This window comes from Eleutherodactylus coqui, chromosome 3, assembly GCF_035609145.1.
Source record: "Eleutherodactylus coqui strain aEleCoq1 chromosome 3, aEleCoq1.hap1, whole genome shotgun sequence".
NCBI classification, from domain to species: Eukaryota; Metazoa; Chordata; class Amphibia; order Anura; family Eleutherodactylidae; genus Eleutherodactylus; species Eleutherodactylus coqui.
In genome coordinates this window covers 133539633-133559405 of record NC_089839.1, presented here as the reverse complement: position 1 = coordinate 133559405, position 19773 = coordinate 133539633, and the positions used below count along the sequence as shown (strand labels likewise).

The following is a 19773-nucleotide window of genomic DNA, read 5'->3' as shown; positions in this document are numbered from 1 at the left end:
TTGTTTTCATCTATCAAGACCGCTGCAACAAATTCACCACAGTTTTGGTCCCTTTGGATACGGTTTCAAGATACCCGGGAAGTCGCCACCTGGCTACTTAGTCTGTGATACACCCTAAGGTGTCATTTCCCCACCACCTTGCAGCCCACCGTCTGTTCCCCTTGCAGCCGCCACCCCCCCCTTCATCTGTCCCCGTCGCAGCCACCCCGCCTGGCCAGGGTCTAGTATAACCCTCCAGCTCTGCTGTAGCAGTGAACCCCGGCGGTCACATGACCCCCTGGGCTCCCGGAGTGAAAGTTACACTGTACTTTCACTTTCTAGTACACAGTGCTCATTGAGCGCTGTGTAGTCAGGGGAGGAAAAAGGCTAACGGCTGAAACCCATCCTGCCTCTAATTGATTGCAGAGTCAGGAGGCTTAAAGCATCACCGTAATTTTACTATCGGTGGTGCCTAGGACCAGGCGCTGTAAATTTACAGTGCCTGGTCCTTAATATGTTAAAGAAATTTGAGGTTTGCTCCAATTGACTTCTCTAAAGTTAAATTGAAATGTTCTACAATTGATCACTATTGACTTGTACTTGGGTACATTTGAGTGCAGCTTAATATTTCATCGACTTTTGTATGTTATGCTTATTGTCAGTTCTTAATAAAACAGATTGAGCCATAAATCTTTGCATTTGGCTGCATCCTTTTTAATAATAATAATAATAATAATAATAATAATAATAATAATAATGAGATTATTCAGGCTACGAATAAAAAAAAAAGAAACAGGTCCTCATCCCCCAAATTAAAAAAAAACAAAAAAAAACAAAACAGTGCCCTTCTTGTATACGAGCTGTGTCTCATATATTGTAGCTCAATCCCGTTCCCCTAGGTGATTGGAAATGAGTTGCAATACTAGACACAGTTCACAGACAGCGAACTGTCCCAGATCCATCTTTCTTCTAATCCTAGTCAACCCCTTTAATTATAGGTGTAACTTGGTTTTTGCTCTGCGGTGACCATTGGATCATGTAGACACTGTACGCTAGCTTGTTTTTCTCTCAGACATACAGAAGTCTCTAAATCTATGACATCTATTTGCATACATCTGAGAAATATTTACAGCAACTGTATTGAAAAGTGGTTTGAATTACTGTATGGAATGTTCATATGTTTGGAGCAGATCAGTACAAAACATGCACGGTTTGATGTGGATTTTGACAAGATCTGCGTAGCAGATCCGCACCCCTCTCAATTTAAGGAATAAAGTCTGCTGTGAATCCTTTTGTTTTCAGTTATTTTAGTTTTTCAAGACTTCTTCACATGGATGAAAGCAGAATAGCAGACATCCAACTAATCTGAAATGTCGTAACTGAAATCCCTTCTTGGGGGATAATTATTAATTCTCACTAAGCTGGAAGTATAGCGGCTCGTACCTCTTGATGAGCTTGGAGCCATGTTGCAAGCTAGCACCACAAGAGCAGGTCTTGCATAAGTATTGACCATCTGGTTCCTGTAGGAGGCACACATAAGTAAAGTAATAGCGCGAGTGAAGACCTTTTCTTCTGTAAGTACATCATTTGGTCCATTTTCAAATAATACAACTTCTCCATCAGCAATTCTCATAAGATTTGAGTGAAGGTCTACGCTGGCCAGAACCACTTTGCTGGCAGACATATTATCTAGAAAGTAAACAAGACATATTAGCTTCAGGTCTGGTAAGTGTACATACACCCGCGCAAAATTATATACACAGCACTGTGTTCAATCAACAGGTGTGCGAGTGGTCTGGTCTGGTTTCTCATCATGCTACTATTGTAGCTAGTCCAGAAAAATTGCAACACTCCCAACGCAGTCCAAAAAGTGGTTCTGTAGTCACCCACGCGCACAAAAATGTGACATTTCAGCTCACTGGATGGAGCTTTTCTCCATACATTAACACACATACACTGCGTGGTCATTTTTATTAGAGCCCCATCAAGCAGTGCGTTGGACCTCCTTGGCCAACAGAACCGCAGCAATTCATGGTGGCGTTGATTGTACTATTTGTGAAATTGTTCTGCAGGAACATTGGCCCATGCGGACAGGAAGCTTCTTGTAGTTGCAGCAGATTAGATGGGGGTACTGACATGTTTTGAAAAGCCTGTTCTACCTACCTGAGATTCGCTATAGGATTAACATCTGGGGACCGTGAAGGTTAGGGAAGAATAAAAACTTGCTGTCATGTTCTTGAAACCAATACGTGGCTATACAAACCACTTACCGTGGCACGGTACATTGTCCTGCTACAAGCGTCCATCTGCCATAAGGTAAACAGCTGCCAGGAAGAGATGAACTTGCTTGGCCACAATGCTGAGGATGTGCCAAAAATCACCACAACATTCCCCAACAGCTGTCAGGAAAGGTTCACCAAGTGAGTTGGACATATGAACAAGTTAGTTGGAGCATAACAAGCCCTACAAGTTTTTGACATACTGACCCCGACTCTTCTAGCAGTGATGACCAGACCCCATTGGAATTTGCTCAGTTTGCTTGATTTTTCCATTGTAGTGTGGACTCTGAAATTTGTCCATGGAAAGCTTGCTCATTTGGTATTGTACTGCACGCGTCCAATCTTCATACAAGGAAACTCCAATCTTGTAAGGGCAGGTGCCACTAATGATGTTGCTATTCAGGGTATAGTCTGTTAAATACTTTAAATACAGTATGACAGAACACTAATCTGCCAGTTCTTTCCCTCCAGCACAGACTTTACACCTCATCCCTCTCCTACATTTTTTAGGTATACTTAAGTTGTTGTGAACGGCTAATAAACAAAAACTCATGATTAAAAAATAAATAAAAATTATATATATCTATCACATAGTTTTGGACAGCTTCACCTTTCATACAAGAATTGCATTAGGATGGTTTCACACTAGCACTGGGAAATCTGCTTTCCTGCTCTGTTCGGGAATCAGGAAAGGGGAATCCCTGTGTCCGAACAGCGCCGGGCGGACGCCATTGACTATAATGGGGTCCACCCACTTTCCACCCAGCTGCCAGGTTTTTAGATGGAGGAAAAAGCACTGCATGCAGTGATTTTTCTTCTGTTATTTGGACATCTGGCTGGAGGCACTGATGCACATGTGAAACCTGCTTTACCCTCTGTTTGCGAAAATAATTGCTAAATGTTGGGTCTATTTTTGACCTGGGAAATATTCCTGGTGTAAACCTGCAAATGGGAACGGTATGAAGGAGTATTGTGCCCATGTGATACCACCGATTGATCCTTGTCACAAATTATTAACTCCATGGTTTATTTATTGCGGATGTGTTAACCCTCTTGCACCACTGAAAAGCAGCTTCAATACACATTTATTTGAGTACTACCTGATTGCTGCTAACCAAATGAGCAGAAATTATGAACAGCTAATAGGTTACTTACCCGGCCACTCTAGACATCCCCCAAAGGCTTCTGTTAGATCTTTCAGCCAAATCGTTTTGTCAACTAATAGACTGAAGTTCAGTGATGGAACATTTTGTAGTAATATGGCCGCTATCAAGACTCCAGGGCTCAGCACCATATTAGCGATTTGCTGAAGTTCTACTTTATAGGCCACATCAGAGATAAACGTGTGCATTTCCTCCGAAGGTCGTTGAGAAAGATGTCTGAAAAGTTTAAATACCAAAAATTACGGTAATCTCTGGAACAATGATTTCTGCTAATCAGCACGTCATTAAAGGGGTTGTCTCGCGAAAGCAAGTGGGGTTATACACTTCTGTATGGCCATATTAATGCACTTTGTACATCGTGCATTAAATATGAGCCATACAGAAGTTATTCACTTACCTACTCCGTTGCTGGCGTCCCCGTTTCCATAGCTCCGTCTAATTCTGATGTCTTCCGGCGTTTTTAGACGCGCTTGCGCAGTCCGTGCTTCTGCCTGGTGAATGGGGCCGCTCGTGCCGGAGAGCTGGTCACCGCATCGTCATCGTAGCTCCGCCCCGTCACGTGTGCCGATTCCAGCCAATCAGGAGGCTGGAATCGGCAATGGAACGCACAGAGCCCATGGTGCACCATGGGAGAAGACCCGCGGTGCACCATGGGAGAAAACCGCAGTGTATCCCTGGGAAAGGACGGGCGGCCATCTTAGGGAGAAGATTTTTAAAACTTCATATTTCGTCGGATCAGTAAGTAGCAAGCGGTTTAAAAACCGCTTTAAAATGCTATTTTATGCCAGGGGGGGTGACAGGGGGAATGGGGTAATGTTAAATTTTGATGTTTGCCGCAAGACAACCCCTTTAACCCCTTTGTGACCGCTGATACACCTTTTGACGGCCTGTATCGACAGTCTATGTATAAAAAGAGTTCGCGTCGTGACCTCTCTTCATACAACGTGGGCGCCGGCTGTCTCTTACAGCCGATACCCTGAGGCAAATAAGAACAATAAAGTTTTACAATTTATTTTTTTTTTTAAGTAATAAAAATTTCAACCCCCCCCTTGCCATTTTTGTAATAAAAGAATCTAAATAATAAAACAAAGATACATATTTGATATCGCTGCATGCGTAAAAGTCTGATCTATGAAAATAATGCATTATTTACCCCATGCGGTGAACGTCAAAAAAAAGACTGCCAAAAGTGCGCTTTTTTAGTCACACTGTCTCCAAGAATAAAATGCATTAAGAAGCGATCAAAAAGTCGTATGTATTTCAAAATGGTACCATCGCAAATTACAGGACGTCTTGCAAAAAATGAGCCCTCGCGCAACTATGTCAACAGAAAAATTTTAAAAGTTATTGCGCACAAAAGATCGCAGCAGAAAATAATTTTTAAAAATGTAAACATCTTTGAAAAAGAATACAAGTAGTACAGAAAAAAATGAATAAATAAAACTATATAAGCTTGGTATCATAGTAATTGTACTGACCCATAGAATCAAGTTATCATGTCATTTTTGTTGCAGTTTGTGCGCCGGAGAAACAAGATGCACTGAAAGCGGTGGAATTTCTTTTTTTTTAAATTTTATTCTACTTTTTAAAAGTTTTTCAGTACATTATATGGTACCATTAAAAAGTACCATTGAAAAATACAACTTGTCCGGCAAAAAAACAAGCAGTCGATTGATAAATAAAGCGGCAGGAAAAAAAGAAAATGGAAAAACAAAAAAAAAAAAATCTTGGTCACTAAGGGGTTAAACTCATCAGAACGCCTTCTTCACATCCAATCAGGAATATTGGAGCATATCTGCATCAGGTAAGAACTACCAATGAGGAATTAATAAAACATTAAACACAAGCGAAGAGAATTTTTATCTACTAATAAGAAGCTACAAATACCTGGGAATAAGATTATATTGAGAGCGATTTAGTTTTCCAGATGCCAGCGACCGCAATGACATGGGTTCCCCAAAAAATATGTGAATACTTCCAAAGTCGTCACTAAGAATTTTCCTGGCTTTGATCAATCCCTGCAGGAAGACATGGCAATGAAATCATGCACAGTGTCAGTATTTAAGCAGTGACAGGTCATTTAGATGACAGAAATCTTACCGATGTGGATTCCTTTGGTTTTGGTACTCCAAGGAGCTCATAGGCATAGAGGGACTCCTCTAGTACTCTCTCATAGCTTATACTGACTGGTACCAGGTGAGTATCAAACACTTCTCCTTTAAAAAATGGTTCCATGACTACACTTAGAAGTCCTGCAATAAATCCAAAGAATAGGTTAAAACAGTATAAAATTATAGGCTGGCTATCAGAACGGTAATCGTGGAGCTCAAGTTGATGCACTACAGGGACCCAGGAAGATAAATACAAATGTCTTTATTTTGTAGTCCACAAATAGAAAGACATATTTTGCTGTTGTACCAACAGCTTCCTCAGGTATGACTGTTAAAAGTAGGGATTGAAGAGGAAGGAAAAGGGTGGAGAAAAACACAACAGACTGAGCCCTGGGTGTGACCAAAAAGCCTTGAAGAGGGTTATCAGTAGAAAGTATGGTGGAGGTGCTGCCAACCAGGTAAACCCAGCAATGGTAGGCAGATTAGATCAACAGGGACATACATATAGCCAAATTGGGGACTGAAGTGGATGTGGGAAATTCCAGCAACATTCCCCTAATATCTTGTGTACCTAAGGATAAATCTTCTACTCTGTCCAATAAATCCCAGATTGCGAATTTGTCCTTTCACGAGCTAACTTATGCTAAAGAACAGGTCCTTATTAAAGGCTTATCCTTTGTACCCAGCCCGGCATTTTCTCATTTTGCTCGGATATGGTCTTTTTCCAAACTGAATGCGATTCTTTGTAAGCTAGATTTAAAACTAGAGGATATCCTACTCACATTCTGAAGAAAGCATATAAGCGTGCCTGCTCTGATGACAGAGATAGATTTTTGAGACCTATTACAAGTACATAAATGGAATCCATACAAATCAGATATATTGGTACATTTGATGGATATACCACACAGATTACCAAAACTCTCCCTAAATATTGGCCTATAATACTCGCTGATTCTAATTTGAAGGACGTATTGAAGGACGTACTGAACATCCTGGCATTACATTCAGAAGGGGTGTTCACGATTTATTAGTCAAGAGCCACCTTGGATGTCATTGATGTTAGAAAACTCAGACACAATGTAATGCCCAGACTGGATGTTCACCTTGTTGAGAGTGCATCTTTTGCCCCTATGTTGATTCGACCAACATCTTTGTGAACCGTATTAATGGCAAAACATACTATACCATATTAAACCGCCCATAAATTGTTGTAGCAAGGGCAAAAATTTATGTTGGAAAAACTAGCCAAGAAATGAGGAAAAGAATGTCAGGACATCTTGGCACTATCTGGACAAAAAAAAAAAGATACATCACTGGATCGCCATATTATTAAAATCCATGGTGGTGACCTTTATTGCTTGAGATTCATACGCCTCAGTCAGATTTTATTGGGGCCTCAAATTGAGACGTTAGGAATCTGGATGGATTTTTAGGTTGAAATCCATGAGCCCTACTGGTCTTAATGAAGATTTTCCAGAGTCTCCATTTATATAATCCTTCTGGCTGATATCAATTTCCTATATATGGATTGATCTGATATATTTTGTTTATAATTTTTTAATTAGAATTGTGTTTGTATGACCCGGAGTATTACTAGGTCCACTAAGGTGATGGTGTGTGGGATAAGGAGTGCTTGCTGCTAGTGGACTACCTTCAAAATGGTTCCACTATCAATGCAAGGTATTACATTGAACTTTTGGACCAACTGAAGTCAGCTCTGAAGGTCAAAAGGCACAGCAAGCTGTCCAAAAGAATCTTGTTCCTGCAAGACAACGCCTCCGCTCACACTGCACAATCGACCATCGAAAACTGGTGGAGCTAGGCTTCCAGCTGGTTGACCACCCACCTTATTCACCAGATCTAGCTCCCTCCGACTATCATCTGTTTCCAAACCTGAAGAAACACCTCAAATTTCACCCCATTTCTGATGCCATGGCTGCTACAGATGACTGGTTTGAGGCATAACCAAAATCCTTCTTTTTGCAAGGCTTACAGAACTTGGAACACCAATGTAAAAAGTGTGTTGACATCAGTGGAGAGTATGTGGAATAAATGTAAAGTTTCCCATCTCGTTTCTTTCTGGGTAAAGCCAAAGACTTATCAGCAGCCCCTCGTATAGGCTGCTCTGGGTTCTCCTCTGATCTTCCACTAGGTGCTTACTGGTACCTGGATCCAGCCACACATATGGCATCTGTAGACCATGGAGTTCCCCTGGCAAGGGGAATTCCACCTCCTTGAGTAGCTATTCCAGGAATGTCGTGTGGCATGGAGTACACTGATGCCATTGCTGTTTCATCCACTTGGAGGTCAGAAACAGATATCCACCCTTTCCTGTATTCTGTAAAATGTATTCTGTATCTGGTGTTCTGTGCTGGTAGAGTTCCTGGTCAACTTGTTTTGGTGTTCAGCAGCCACATCCACTCCTACTGATTCCTCAAACCATGAAAGTCTATGGATCCTGGCAGTGTATAGATCCCCCTAGTCTGGCTAGGAATATACCCTCTTCTAAGACACCATGTGGCAAGGCCTCTTGCAAAGAATGTGCTAGTGGCATCCTACAAAACTCCATTGTGCCCGAAATGTACAGAGAAGTTGGTTACAGAAGATTCTCCCAATCTTCTCAACAGCATGCAGTCTTTGATAAAGAAAAACATTGACTCTGCCATTGATCACTATTCTCCTTCTCTTGACAAGAACTCCTACATCTACTGTCAGACCTCGAGAGCTGAGTCCATTAGACCTGGATAATGAGACAGACATCAAGATATTGTTTGTAAGATGAATCAGATTCCTCTAGTGATACCTTGAACCGTCCTATCGATTTTACAGAAGGACCACAGTTTGTCCTGTGTGAGACGTTCCAAGGCCTTGGTGATAGAAGAAGGGAGTTATCGATCTCCAAAATTGTCAGGAAACAAACTGCCAGGGAATGGAGAGATCCTGAAAAAGCTCTACAATTTCCTGAACCTTATGGGCAATAGGTATTTATTAGCATTTTTCTAGATTCTCCCCAGTTAACTTCCTTTCTTCCCCCAAAAGTCATTGGTTTTAAAGATTTCTTCCTTCCATTACACCACACTAGTTCCATCAGAGACTTTATGATGGTTGGCCAGTTGACCTCCACAATCCCAGCAGTCAGATGGGCTCAAGGCCCATTCAAGGCCTCTGCAATCCTTCCTTCTGTCATCTTGGTATAAAAACAAAACAAAAAAAAAAAAGACATTCCCTCAAGGTAAAGGCTTGTTAGGTTGGTGACTTGTCAGAGAGAACCTGCAGGGAGGGGTTTTCCAGAACCAGCAGAATCAAATAGGGATTACACAACCATTGCCAGCACGCAAAGTTGTGGAGCCCATACATTTCAGTCCATGGTGCAAAGCACATGGTACCAGTCTGTGAGCCAGGCTCCTCCAATCTCAGGGTGCTTTTAGCAGTCTGGAAATCTTTCAGGGCTCTAGCTCTTTCCATAAAAGTAAGTTATGTGAAAAATACTTTTGGACAGTGTGATCACAGGTGCTTGCATAAACCAATAGAGGGGGCACAAGAAGCTTTCTTTGGTATGATCTTCTCTTGGGCAGAAATGATTATCTACATGTGCACAATCCACCTAAGAAGCAAAGAGGAGAGGGAGACTGCATTTGAAACTCAAGATAAAGCTTCAAACTCACAAAGAAATTGGAATTGCCAAGTCTGGACTTATTTGTCACAAGAAAGAACTGCCAAGTCCCAAGTTTTTTCTCTCTGTCCCACTTTAACCAGCCACTCCAGATGGATACCGTCTCTCAGACCTGGCCAAAGGATCTCCTCTATGCGTTTTCCCCATTTCAAGTATAAAGATTCTGAAGGAAAAGGTGCAAATGACCTTGACTGCTCCTCAATGGCCAAAAAGAACTTAGCCCCCTACTTCCTCATTTGTCACCAGAGAATTACTGGACTCTGCCTCTCCCTTACCAGACCTAATCCAGTACAATGGTTAGCTTATTTATCACTTCAAAATAACAACCCAGAGACTGAAGGAGCCATCCTGAGCAAAAAAGGACCTTGAAGCTGTCATTTCTATTCTACTGCATGGCCACAAGCCATGGCACCTTCATTTTCTTTGCAGAGATAAATAGCATCTTCCTGAACAACTAGTTTTCTCTACACCTGAAATTTTTTAAATTAGGCCTAGACAAAGGTCCAAAAGCCTGCCCTCTTAAGATTCTGGCGGCTACTTTGAGTGCTTTCTTTGACTTCAAATTACTTGATAACTTCTTAGTCAGAGGTTTCACTAAAGGCTCTATGAAACTCTGTTCTTTCTTTTGTTATGCCACAGTGGAACCCTGACCTAGTGCTCTCTGCCCACTCAGATATCCCACATTTGAGCCTGTTGCGGAAGTGCTCTAATGTTCTTGACCACTAAGACTACTTTTTTGCATGTTATAACCATGGCAAAAAAGTTGGCAAGCTTCTGGTTCTCTCGTGCATGGCTCCATACCTCCCCCTCTTAGAAAATCCAGTTATTCTGAGACACCAGTCTTAGTTTTTTGCTAAACTGGCACAGATTTCCACTGCCAACAAGAAGTCTGATTGCCTTCTTTCTGTGCTAATTCTTCTACAAAAATCAAGAGGGAATTCCATACACTGGATGTGCAGAAATATGTTCTTATGCATTTCCAGATAACTTAAGAATTTAGTCCAACCATCATCTTTTCTAATATAAAGACAGAAACAAATGTGTGACAGGTAAGACCACTGTTGCCCATTGGCTTATGCTCACCATTTCATCTTGCTATCCAGCTCGCAACAATAAGATTTTTGTACTTCCTGTAAAAAAAAATCTTTTCCTCCTCGCGTTCACTGGGGGACATAGCTTGGTTATAGCTACTGCTACTAGGAGGCAGACACTAAGCAGAAAAAGTGATTGTATACAAGTACAGGTGCTCCCCGACTTGCGAACAGGTTCCGTTCCGGGAGCCCGTTCGCAAGTCCGTTTTGTTCGCAAGTCGAACACATGCTTGTATGGAGCGGGATCGCGGGTGGATCCCGCTCCATACAACGTCGGGTGCAGGCTGTTCTTACAGCGGGCACCCGGCGGCAGCAGTTCCGACGAGCCACGCCGCTTGTCAGAACCGTTAACACTTTAAATACCGCTCTGACAGCGGTATTTAAAGTGTTAACAGTTCTGACGAGCGGCGCGTCGGAACTGCTGCCGCCGGGTGTCCGCTGTAAGAAGCAGCCGGCACCCGACGTTCAGGGGGCCCGTACAGCGTCCCACGATGAGATCGCGGGACGCTGTGTGGTTGCTAGGCAGCCGGGGACCTCCTGAAAGGCCCCAGGGCTGCCTATGCAGAGTGCCTATCAAGCGCACGGCTTGATAGGCGCTCTGCATAGACAGCCCTAGGGCCTTTCAGAAGGCCTCCGGCTGCCTAGCAACCGCGATCTGACCGGACAGGCTTCTATCAGGCTTGATAGAAGCTTGTCCGGTCCCTGCACAGTATGATGTAATGCCATAGCATTACATCATACTGTGCAGGACAGATAGTTCGTATCTAGCGAAATTCGTAACTCGAATGTTCGCAAGTCGGGGACTATCTGTAGTAGGAGCAACAGAGTAGGATATGAAAAACGTACAAATAATGTAATGTATACAAACATTAACAATTAAACTGTAACAGTGGAGAACCATGTGTAACTCCAGGAAAAAAAAAACTCTCCAACAAGGAGGGAGATATAAAACAAGTCTCAACAAACTGGATGGGTGCTGTGTCCCCCAATGAACAAGCAGAGAAAATTTTTTACGGCAATTCAAATTTTCTTGTCCATGTCTTTGGAGGATGCAGCTTAGACTGTTGGATGTTCTAGAGCAGTCCACGGGATGGGAAAAATATGTAAGAAAACATACGGTCAGTTAGTGCATCTAGGCTCAAGTTAATGTCCCAAGGTGGAAATGGTAAACAATAGGGAGGAGCAGCATGGGCAACTCCCTGTATGAAGGTGTGGACGGCCGAAAAGGATGGACAGGGCTGATACCTGCCCTTTCAGGGAGCTGAGGTCCAAGCCCGTGTCTAGACCTGCCTGGAGAAAAGAAAGGTGTTAGGAAAGAGAAAAATGTATGGGGTGAAGACCATGCTGTTCGCACCAGAGCAAGAAAGCTTTCCACACCCAATAGTAAAACACGAGAGGAGGAGGTTTTCCTAACTTTCATTATAGTCTGATTGACAGGTGCAGTAAAACCCCGATCCTTCAGGATTGCAGCTTCAACCACCACACTGTTAAATAAAGCATGGCTAAACTCGGGTGGAAGAGGGGTCCCAACAAGAGAAGATTGTCTTGAAGTGGAAGGCGCTAAAGAGAGTCAACATGTAGGTCAACTAGATCCGCATATCATGCGTGTTAAAGCCAGTTTGAAGCCATGATTACCACTGGAAGACATTCTTGTTTGATTTTCTTGAGAAAGCGAGCAATGAGCAGGAACAGTGTAAATATGTAGAGGAACTTGAAGTCTGTCCACTGAAGTAGGAGAGCATCCACCGCCTGTGCTTGAGGATCCTTTGACCTGGACACGAAGGTTGGTCTCTGGCAATTGACTCTGGATGCCATCATGTTGATGGCTGGGAGACCACATCTGCAGCACACGACTTGAAAGACATCGGGGAGGAGCATTTCCGCCCATGCGAGGATTTTTTCCGCTTCCTCCATGACTGCTGAGCTGCAGGTTATGATGATTTATACAGCCGTTGTATTGTCCATTTGGACACGGACTGGGAACCCCGACACTTATTGTGCAAAGAGATGGAGTGACAGTAGTGTGTCCCAAAAGGTCCAGCACATTTATTGGGAGCGACAACTCCTGTACTGTCAACTTCCCCTTGAGTTGTATAACACCCCTCCCCATCCGAGGAGACTGGCGTCTGTCATCAGCACCAACCACTGTAGTGTCAGGTAGGATCGCCTTTGGTAAACTAGAGGGAATTCCAGCCACCAGTGGAGGGAGTGACGAAGCATACAGGGAAGTCGGAGGGTTGTCCACAGAAATCGGGTGTGAAATTGGCTGAATGGAATTGCCTCAAAAAGCAGGGACCATTAAACCTAGGACTCTCCTACATGGAGTGTACCTGTGTCTGGAGAAATTGAAGTTTCTGCAATGGTAGAAGAACACGGGAACTTATTGTGTTAAGGACCAGGCACAGAAATTCCAGACGTTGAGAAGGGAAGAGCAGACATGGGGTAGTTGATAATCCACCAGAAACTAAACAGAGTGTCTAGGGTGATGTGGAGACTTTCCAAAGTGGCTGAGTGGGAAGGTCCCTTCACTATGATGCCGCTGAAATAGGAGATAGCAACAATCCCTATAGAGCGTAAAACTGTCATCACTGCCACCAACACTTTTGTAAACACCTTCAAAGTGATGGTCAATCCGAAAGAGAGCCACAAACTAGTACTGTAACAAACGAAGGGTGAACAGCAGAAAGTCTTGATGCACTCTACAGATGGGCACATGGAGCTATGTGCCCTTCATGTCGATCGACACCAGGAATTCGCCTTGTTCCATGGATGCAAATAAAACATGGCAATAAACACTTTTGAAGTGCCGGAAGAAGGGAATGGTTTATAGAGCGACAGACACAAAATCCAAAGCAGAACCACACTGCAAACTATAATATTTGATTAGTATACATTGTATTGACAGCAACCTTGTGTAACCGGAATACCCCTTTAAGCTTTCATTCATATATTGTGCTCTGCCAGTTTCACCACAGTCTAGAGAGTGTAGATTAATCAGTTAAAAAGCACCCACTGGCCTTTGTTTTTTACAGTATTTCCCATTTATGGTATACTAGCTGATATACCCGGCTTCGCCAGAGTTAATTTGGTACTGGTGTTTATCTGGTGTTCACACGGAAAATCTTATGAAGTCGTGGTTACTTTAGAGATACCGGAAAAACATATGTTCACCATTTTGCATAGTTTTCTGCGTTACCCAGGAAACACCACGTGGAGGTAACCATGCGATGTTTCCTTTATATAAAATGACATCAGGAAGTGAGATAACTAAATTTCATACGTAAAATTTTGACGCTAATTCTTTTGCACTTAGAATTGAATAATCGAATTGGGACCCATTAACTTTTCCTATTTATGACATAATCAATGCTCGTGCCAAATTTCACGTTTCTATGACACCGGAAAGTGAGAAAATTACATTCCGTACGTAAAACTTGGACGCCAATTCTTTTGCGCATAGAATTGAATAATCGAGTTGGGACCCATTAGCTTTTCCTATTTATGACATAAATCAATACTCGTGACAAATGTCACGTTTCTATGACACCGGAAAGTGAGAAAATTACATTCCGTACGTAAAATTTGGACGCTAATTCTTTGGCGCTTAGAATTGAATAATCGAGATGGGACCCATTAGCTTTTCCTATTTATGACATAATCAATGCAGGTGCCAAATTTTAAGTTTCTATGACATTGGGAAGTGAGAGATTTAGATTCCGTATGCAAAATTTCGACGCCAATTCTTTTGCGCTAGAATTGAATAGTCGAGTTGGGACCCAATTACTTTTCCTATTTTGGAGATAATCTATGCTTGTAGCAAATTTCATGTTTCTACGACATTGGGAAGTTGGAGAACTTTTGGCGAGTCAGTGAGTGAGTGAGTGAGTGAGTGAGTGAGTGAGTGAGTGAGTGAGTGAGTCAGTGAGTGAGTCAGTGAGTGAGTCAGTGAGTGAGTCAGTGAGTGAGTCAGTGAGTGAGTCAGTGAGTGAGTCAGTGAGTGAGTCAGTGAGTGAGTCAGTGAGTGAGTCAGTGAGTGAGTCAGTCAGTGAGTCAGTCAGTGAGTCAGTCAGTGAGTCAGTCAGTGAGGGCTTTCGTCATATATATATATATATATATATATATATATATATATATATATATATATATATATATATATATATATATATATAGATTTAAAGACAATATGCTTATACATACCAAATTTGGGTGCTAATGTCTTGCAAGTTCTGCTTCTTTGACCTTCAAGAAAGAACTCTACTGGAGCATATCCATTCTGTGAGAGAGAATTTCCAGTTACTATGAAATGTAATCAAACACCATCACAAGCTATTGTGTTAAGGCCCATTTAGACACAACGATTATCGCTTAAAAGATGTCTTTTGAGCGATTATTGAGCCATAATCGTTGTGTCATTTACAGCACACATTGAGCGATCACCTTGCACTTCGAGTGGAGGATGCAGAAGACAAGCGGGACCGCTTGTCCTCTGCATCCAGCTGTTTCCTGTTTGGAGCGTCCATCTGTTAAACAGTCAGGCGCTCCGAGCGGAGAATGCAGAAGACAAGCGGGGTGTCCCCGCTTGTCTTCCCTGCTCAGAGCACCCGGCTGTTATACAGCTGAGCGTTCTGAGCGGAGGATGCAGAAAACAAGCAGGGTGTCCCCGCTTGTCTTCTGCATCCAGCTGTTCCCCGCTCAGAGTACCCGGCTGTTATATAGTCGAACGTTCCGAGTGGAGGATGCAGAAGACAAGCGGGGTGTCCCCGCTTGTCTTCTGCATTCAGCTGTTCTCTGCTAGGAGCTCCCGGCTGTTATACAGCCAAGCGCTCTGAGCATGGAGAACAGAGCTGGACCGCTTTGTTCTTCATACCCGGCCTCTCATCAACTGAAACAATAGTATCAATTGTATCTCGCTGTGAATCCCTGATAAGGCTCATCGTCTTCCAGTATGTTGAAAGACAATGCTGAGCGACGGCTTAGCGAGAAATTGCACGATGCCCGTGCAGTTACACACAACTATTATCGCTCAAAAGACGGCTTTTGAGCGAATTGTGAGCGATAATCGTTGCGTCTAAAGGGCCTTTGCTTCTTCAATAAACATTTACCTTAACAGGTAAATATAATTTTTAATAATTTCATCTAAAATGAAAAGGCTACAAGACAAACACACACAAATAAAGAAAAAATAATAACTACTGCAATAAATTGTCACCTACAATCCCCTTTGGCTTTTCAAAATTGGACACATAGAGGCATCACTAAGGTTCACCATTTACTCTCTTGGGAAGGTGTGACCACATTCCCTATCCTACAGAAAAATAAGGACATGCCACCCTCGGAAATATTCCGTTATTTACAGTTAAAAAACTGGCCATCCTCCTTATTGAAAAATACAGACTCTCCGTACACCCTTACCCCCTTCTAATCCTTCTGACTTAAAACACCCGCAGGCAAAAGGTCTCATCTCTCAAATATACTCGAATCTTGTTCACACCACTTACCGCACACAATTATCATATGTAGCCAGGTGGGAGCGGGACTTGGGGGATGTTCTAAGTGAGGAGGAGTGGTCTCAGATTTGGAGTTCTACCAATCAAGGGGTCCGTAACATATTAATGTTAGAAACCTCACATAAAATCCTCCTTCGCTGGTATTTGGTCCCAACACGAATTGCACATGCGGTCCCTGGCTTCTCTAAAGAATGTTTCAGAGGTTGTTCTTCCCCTGGAGACATGCTCCATATATGGTGGTCCTGCCCCAGAGTCAAAAGACTTTGGATTAGAACATACTCCCTAATCTATTCAGTAACGTACCATAACCTGCGCAAAAATTCTTGGGAGGCCCTGTTGAACAAAAAGATCAAGAATATATTCCCAAATTCCAGAAAATTGATTTCTTTCCTCTTCTTAGCCACAAAAAAACCATTGCCCATTCCTGGCGTAAAGCTTCACTAGATTTTTCTGAAGTTAAACACCGCATGAATTGGTATTTGATAAATTAAAGGCTACCCTCGATAGCAGAAGATGAAAATGATACATTTTTTAGTATATGGACTCCATGGATAAATTATGCCCTCCCTACGACGGGGATGAACCTACTAATCTAAATATGATTTCTTGGTGCCTTTGCCCCTACAGTCGGCAGTCCTGAGAGAGAGGGAATACTCCCCCACCCCACCATCCAACCCTTCCCCTTTTCCCCCCTGACATACTATTTGGCCCAGGCCAGGCCATTGTTACTTACTGTATAATGTTTTTCCGGAAACTCGCACTGACAGCTGTGAATTAAAATAACGACTGTTTGCTATTACTTTGTTATACACCCATTTAGAAGATACAAGGCTTGTAACTACTCTTTTACATTAAGACTGGAAATTTTTCCATACTACTGTACCCTTGTATGTATGCATAATTGAAAACTCAATAAAAATTGTTCAAAAAAAAAAATTGTCACCTACAATTCATATGGAACAATGTGGCCTGGAAGCACACTATTATGCTTGGCAAAAGAGTGGAATATGCCCATTTATAAGTCAAAGGATTATGTGTGCTGCTCTACGATTCACAGACCCTACCCTATGCAGGGGGTGATTTTAATTGCAGTATCACCACTGGTAAACATCCAAAATTCACTTGAATATAAAGAGTGTGAGGATAAGATAGCCTCAGTGATTCGTGGTTCATATCAATCAGAGTTTAATGGTTTATGGCTCGACGCGTTTCAGCAGTTTGATCGCCTCATCAGGAACCTATTGTGAACCGGTTTGACGTATTTAGCAAAAATATGCTCACATAGGGCTATACACACTAGGTGCTGTGCCAGTATGGAATATCATGGTATTATGATATTATACCGTACCCGTATTATGAACAGCAGCCCACCTTACAATGAAAATGAGCTACGCTACCTTACCCTATAGGGGGGGAAAGGTATCCCTAGACGGAGACCCGGATGAGGTGTCCCCGGGGTAGGTCCCTAATAAGACAGTTCTTATGCTGAGCTAATACTCAATCTGTCTAGTGGAGAAGCTACCCCTAATAGCTGTAGAGCAGATCTAATACTATTAAGACCTAATATGTCTAGTAGAGGAACCTACTCCTAATAGCTATGAAGCAGAGAGAATAAATCCCTATGTAGTTCTATATAGATAAACTACTGCTTCAGATAGCTGTTAAGACAAAGTGCCTTAATACTAATGCTCATCTGTTATATAGAAATGGTAGCGAGAAACAGTACCAAAATAATAAAAGGACAGGCAGCATAACCCCCAGCCTTAGTGGTAGACTCTTAACTGCACCCAGTAGAAACAAGAGGGCAAACTGTGGTAATGAATGTGATCATGGAGTTGACAGAGTAAGTGGTCCAAGCCCCCCACTGCAGACGCCAGACCTGCCTAGCAAGTGCTCCAGCACGCTCCATAGGAAATGCGGTGTAGTCAGTGTGCCAAACGGTGGTCCGTCTGTAGCCCCTGCACAAACCGGAGGTCCGTCTGCAGCTCCTGCACCACAAATAGGCCTATACAGACCCCAAAAGCTGAGGCGTAAATGAGGAGTTTGCATGGAGAAGGGAAACCTCTGATTGAGGTTCAGAGGATGATCAATCGGATCAGCACAAGGTATCAGAGGGAGAAGGGGAAAGGCTCTGACCCTCTCTGTAGTTTGCGGCCTAGTAGGCGACATTGAGGCCTGGGTCTCAATTAGACAAACAACTGGATTGCGCCCCAAGACTACCATAAGAAGGGCACGCCAGAGCCCAGGAGTAGTAATGGGCCAAGGAGACTCAGGGGAACAGAGAGTGCTGACAAAGTTGGGAGAGTTATCGTGGTTGGCACCAAGAGGAAGGTAGAGACATGTGGAGGTGACATAGATGCATGTGGAAGAAAAAAGTAAACAAGACTGGGTTACCCGTGGTACGTAGAAGGGAAAAGGCAGAATGTTGAGAGTATGGGGAGAAAACCAAAGTATTAGGGGGGTAGGGGGTAAAAGAGCATACCCACTTCCCCTTTATCACCTTCTCTTCCGCTCTCTCAATGTATCAGCAGGGTTACCTCTTCAGCGACTTTGACATAGTGGTGAGAGGTCGCTGCATATGAAAAAGCAGGCAGGAAACCTCAGGAGACCCCCCTGGTTTATGGAAGCAGAGTAGTTAGAGCTACTCTGGTCCATTTTGCCTTCTTGGAGGAGGAAGTGGCAGCATTTCTGATGCAGCACTGTTTGCCCTCTCCACTTGGGGACTATCTGGGAAGTTGGAAAGTTAGCTCATCCCCGAATCTCACCTAGAGGGGAATAAAAGAAACAACAAAAAAGACACACGACCTGCAGAGCTAGAGGGGTATAGCTCATGGGAGGAACTCTTTTATGCTTAGTGTCACCTCCTAGTGGCAGAACCTACACCCAAGGTCGTGCTGTGTCGCCTAATGACAGTCAAGAAAATCTGCTACATCATGTAAGACATGATGAAATAGTATAACATATGGTATATTCTGTTTAGGTAATCAATAAAGAAACGAGTATTCAGTTTACTAACCCGCAACATTGTCTTAACATACTCAGCGAATACTGCCCAGTAAAGTTTGTTTCCACGAAATGTGCGTCTCATGAAGAAGGCACCAGACATTCGTAGTAATTCTCCCACAATCTTCATTCCCATGAAATCTAAAATATATAATAAAATAATTCGACCACATTATTTTCTGCTGGCCTATTCTGTCTTCTCCACTTTCCTGATGCTCATTGTTTTCCAAATTGATCTGATAATTCATAGACCTTGGTAATCCTGCATTTGTTTTCAACCCATTAAACACATAAGAGTAGAAGACAGGGCACAGACAACCAGTAACTAGACCCCTGCTAAAGATATGATACTCGCAAATTTGTATATATATATTTTTTTGCACCCTGATAAATTTATACACACTATTTTTTAATAATCTGCACCTCATAAGGTCCAGGAAAATTTATGTTATATGAATTATGCATACAAATTAAACTCCAGTAGTGCAAAAAAAGGGATAAAGCATACACTAATGCAACAGAAGCACAATGACGTCTACTTACCCATTCCAGCCGCAATAACGGGAAGTGCCAGATCATATGTGTACAGAATGTATGACATCATCAAAAAGTCAACATAACTCCGATGACTGGGCAACAGCACAACCGGATGATCTTGAATAGCTTGAGCCAACTGAAAAAAAAAAAAAAAAAATCACAATCAAATCAATGTAAACATATGTTAATATTTTAACTAAATCATATGTTTTAATATTTAATTTACCTGCAGGGATAATGATATTTGCCTGTTTTATGTGGCATCCATTTATGATAACCAACAGACTACACTGGCAGTTTATCACCTTTTAATTAATCAGAAACTAATAAAGGAGGAAAAAACGATATGGTTAAAACTTATGGTTGTTATTTCTGCAAAAAAGATCACAGCAAGTTAAAGAGGACGTGTCAGTTCAGATGTGACACC

The 19773-nt window shown here is 42.5% G+C and overlaps 1 protein-coding gene across 1 annotated transcript in view; it reads right to left on the bottom strand.

The window, feature by feature from the left end:
- The window catches only part of GNPAT (glyceronephosphate O-acyltransferase), a 64392-nt gene that overhangs the window by 18664 nt on the left and 25955 nt on the right, over positions 1-19773 (bottom strand). The window contains exons 4-10 of the mRNA XM_066596096.1: positions 19353-19482; positions 18823-18950; positions 14497-14572; positions 5522-5673; positions 5309-5439; positions 3414-3637; positions 1423-1668 (exon numbers count right to left, since the gene is read on the bottom strand). Of these exons, the coding sequence (XP_066452193.1) occupies positions 1423-1668; positions 3414-3637; positions 5309-5439; positions 5522-5673; positions 14497-14572; positions 18823-18950; positions 19353-19482 (1087 nt within the window). The remainder of the gene's footprint in view (positions 1-1422; positions 1669-3413; positions 3638-5308; positions 5440-5521; positions 5674-14496; positions 14573-18822; positions 18951-19352; positions 19483-19773) is intronic.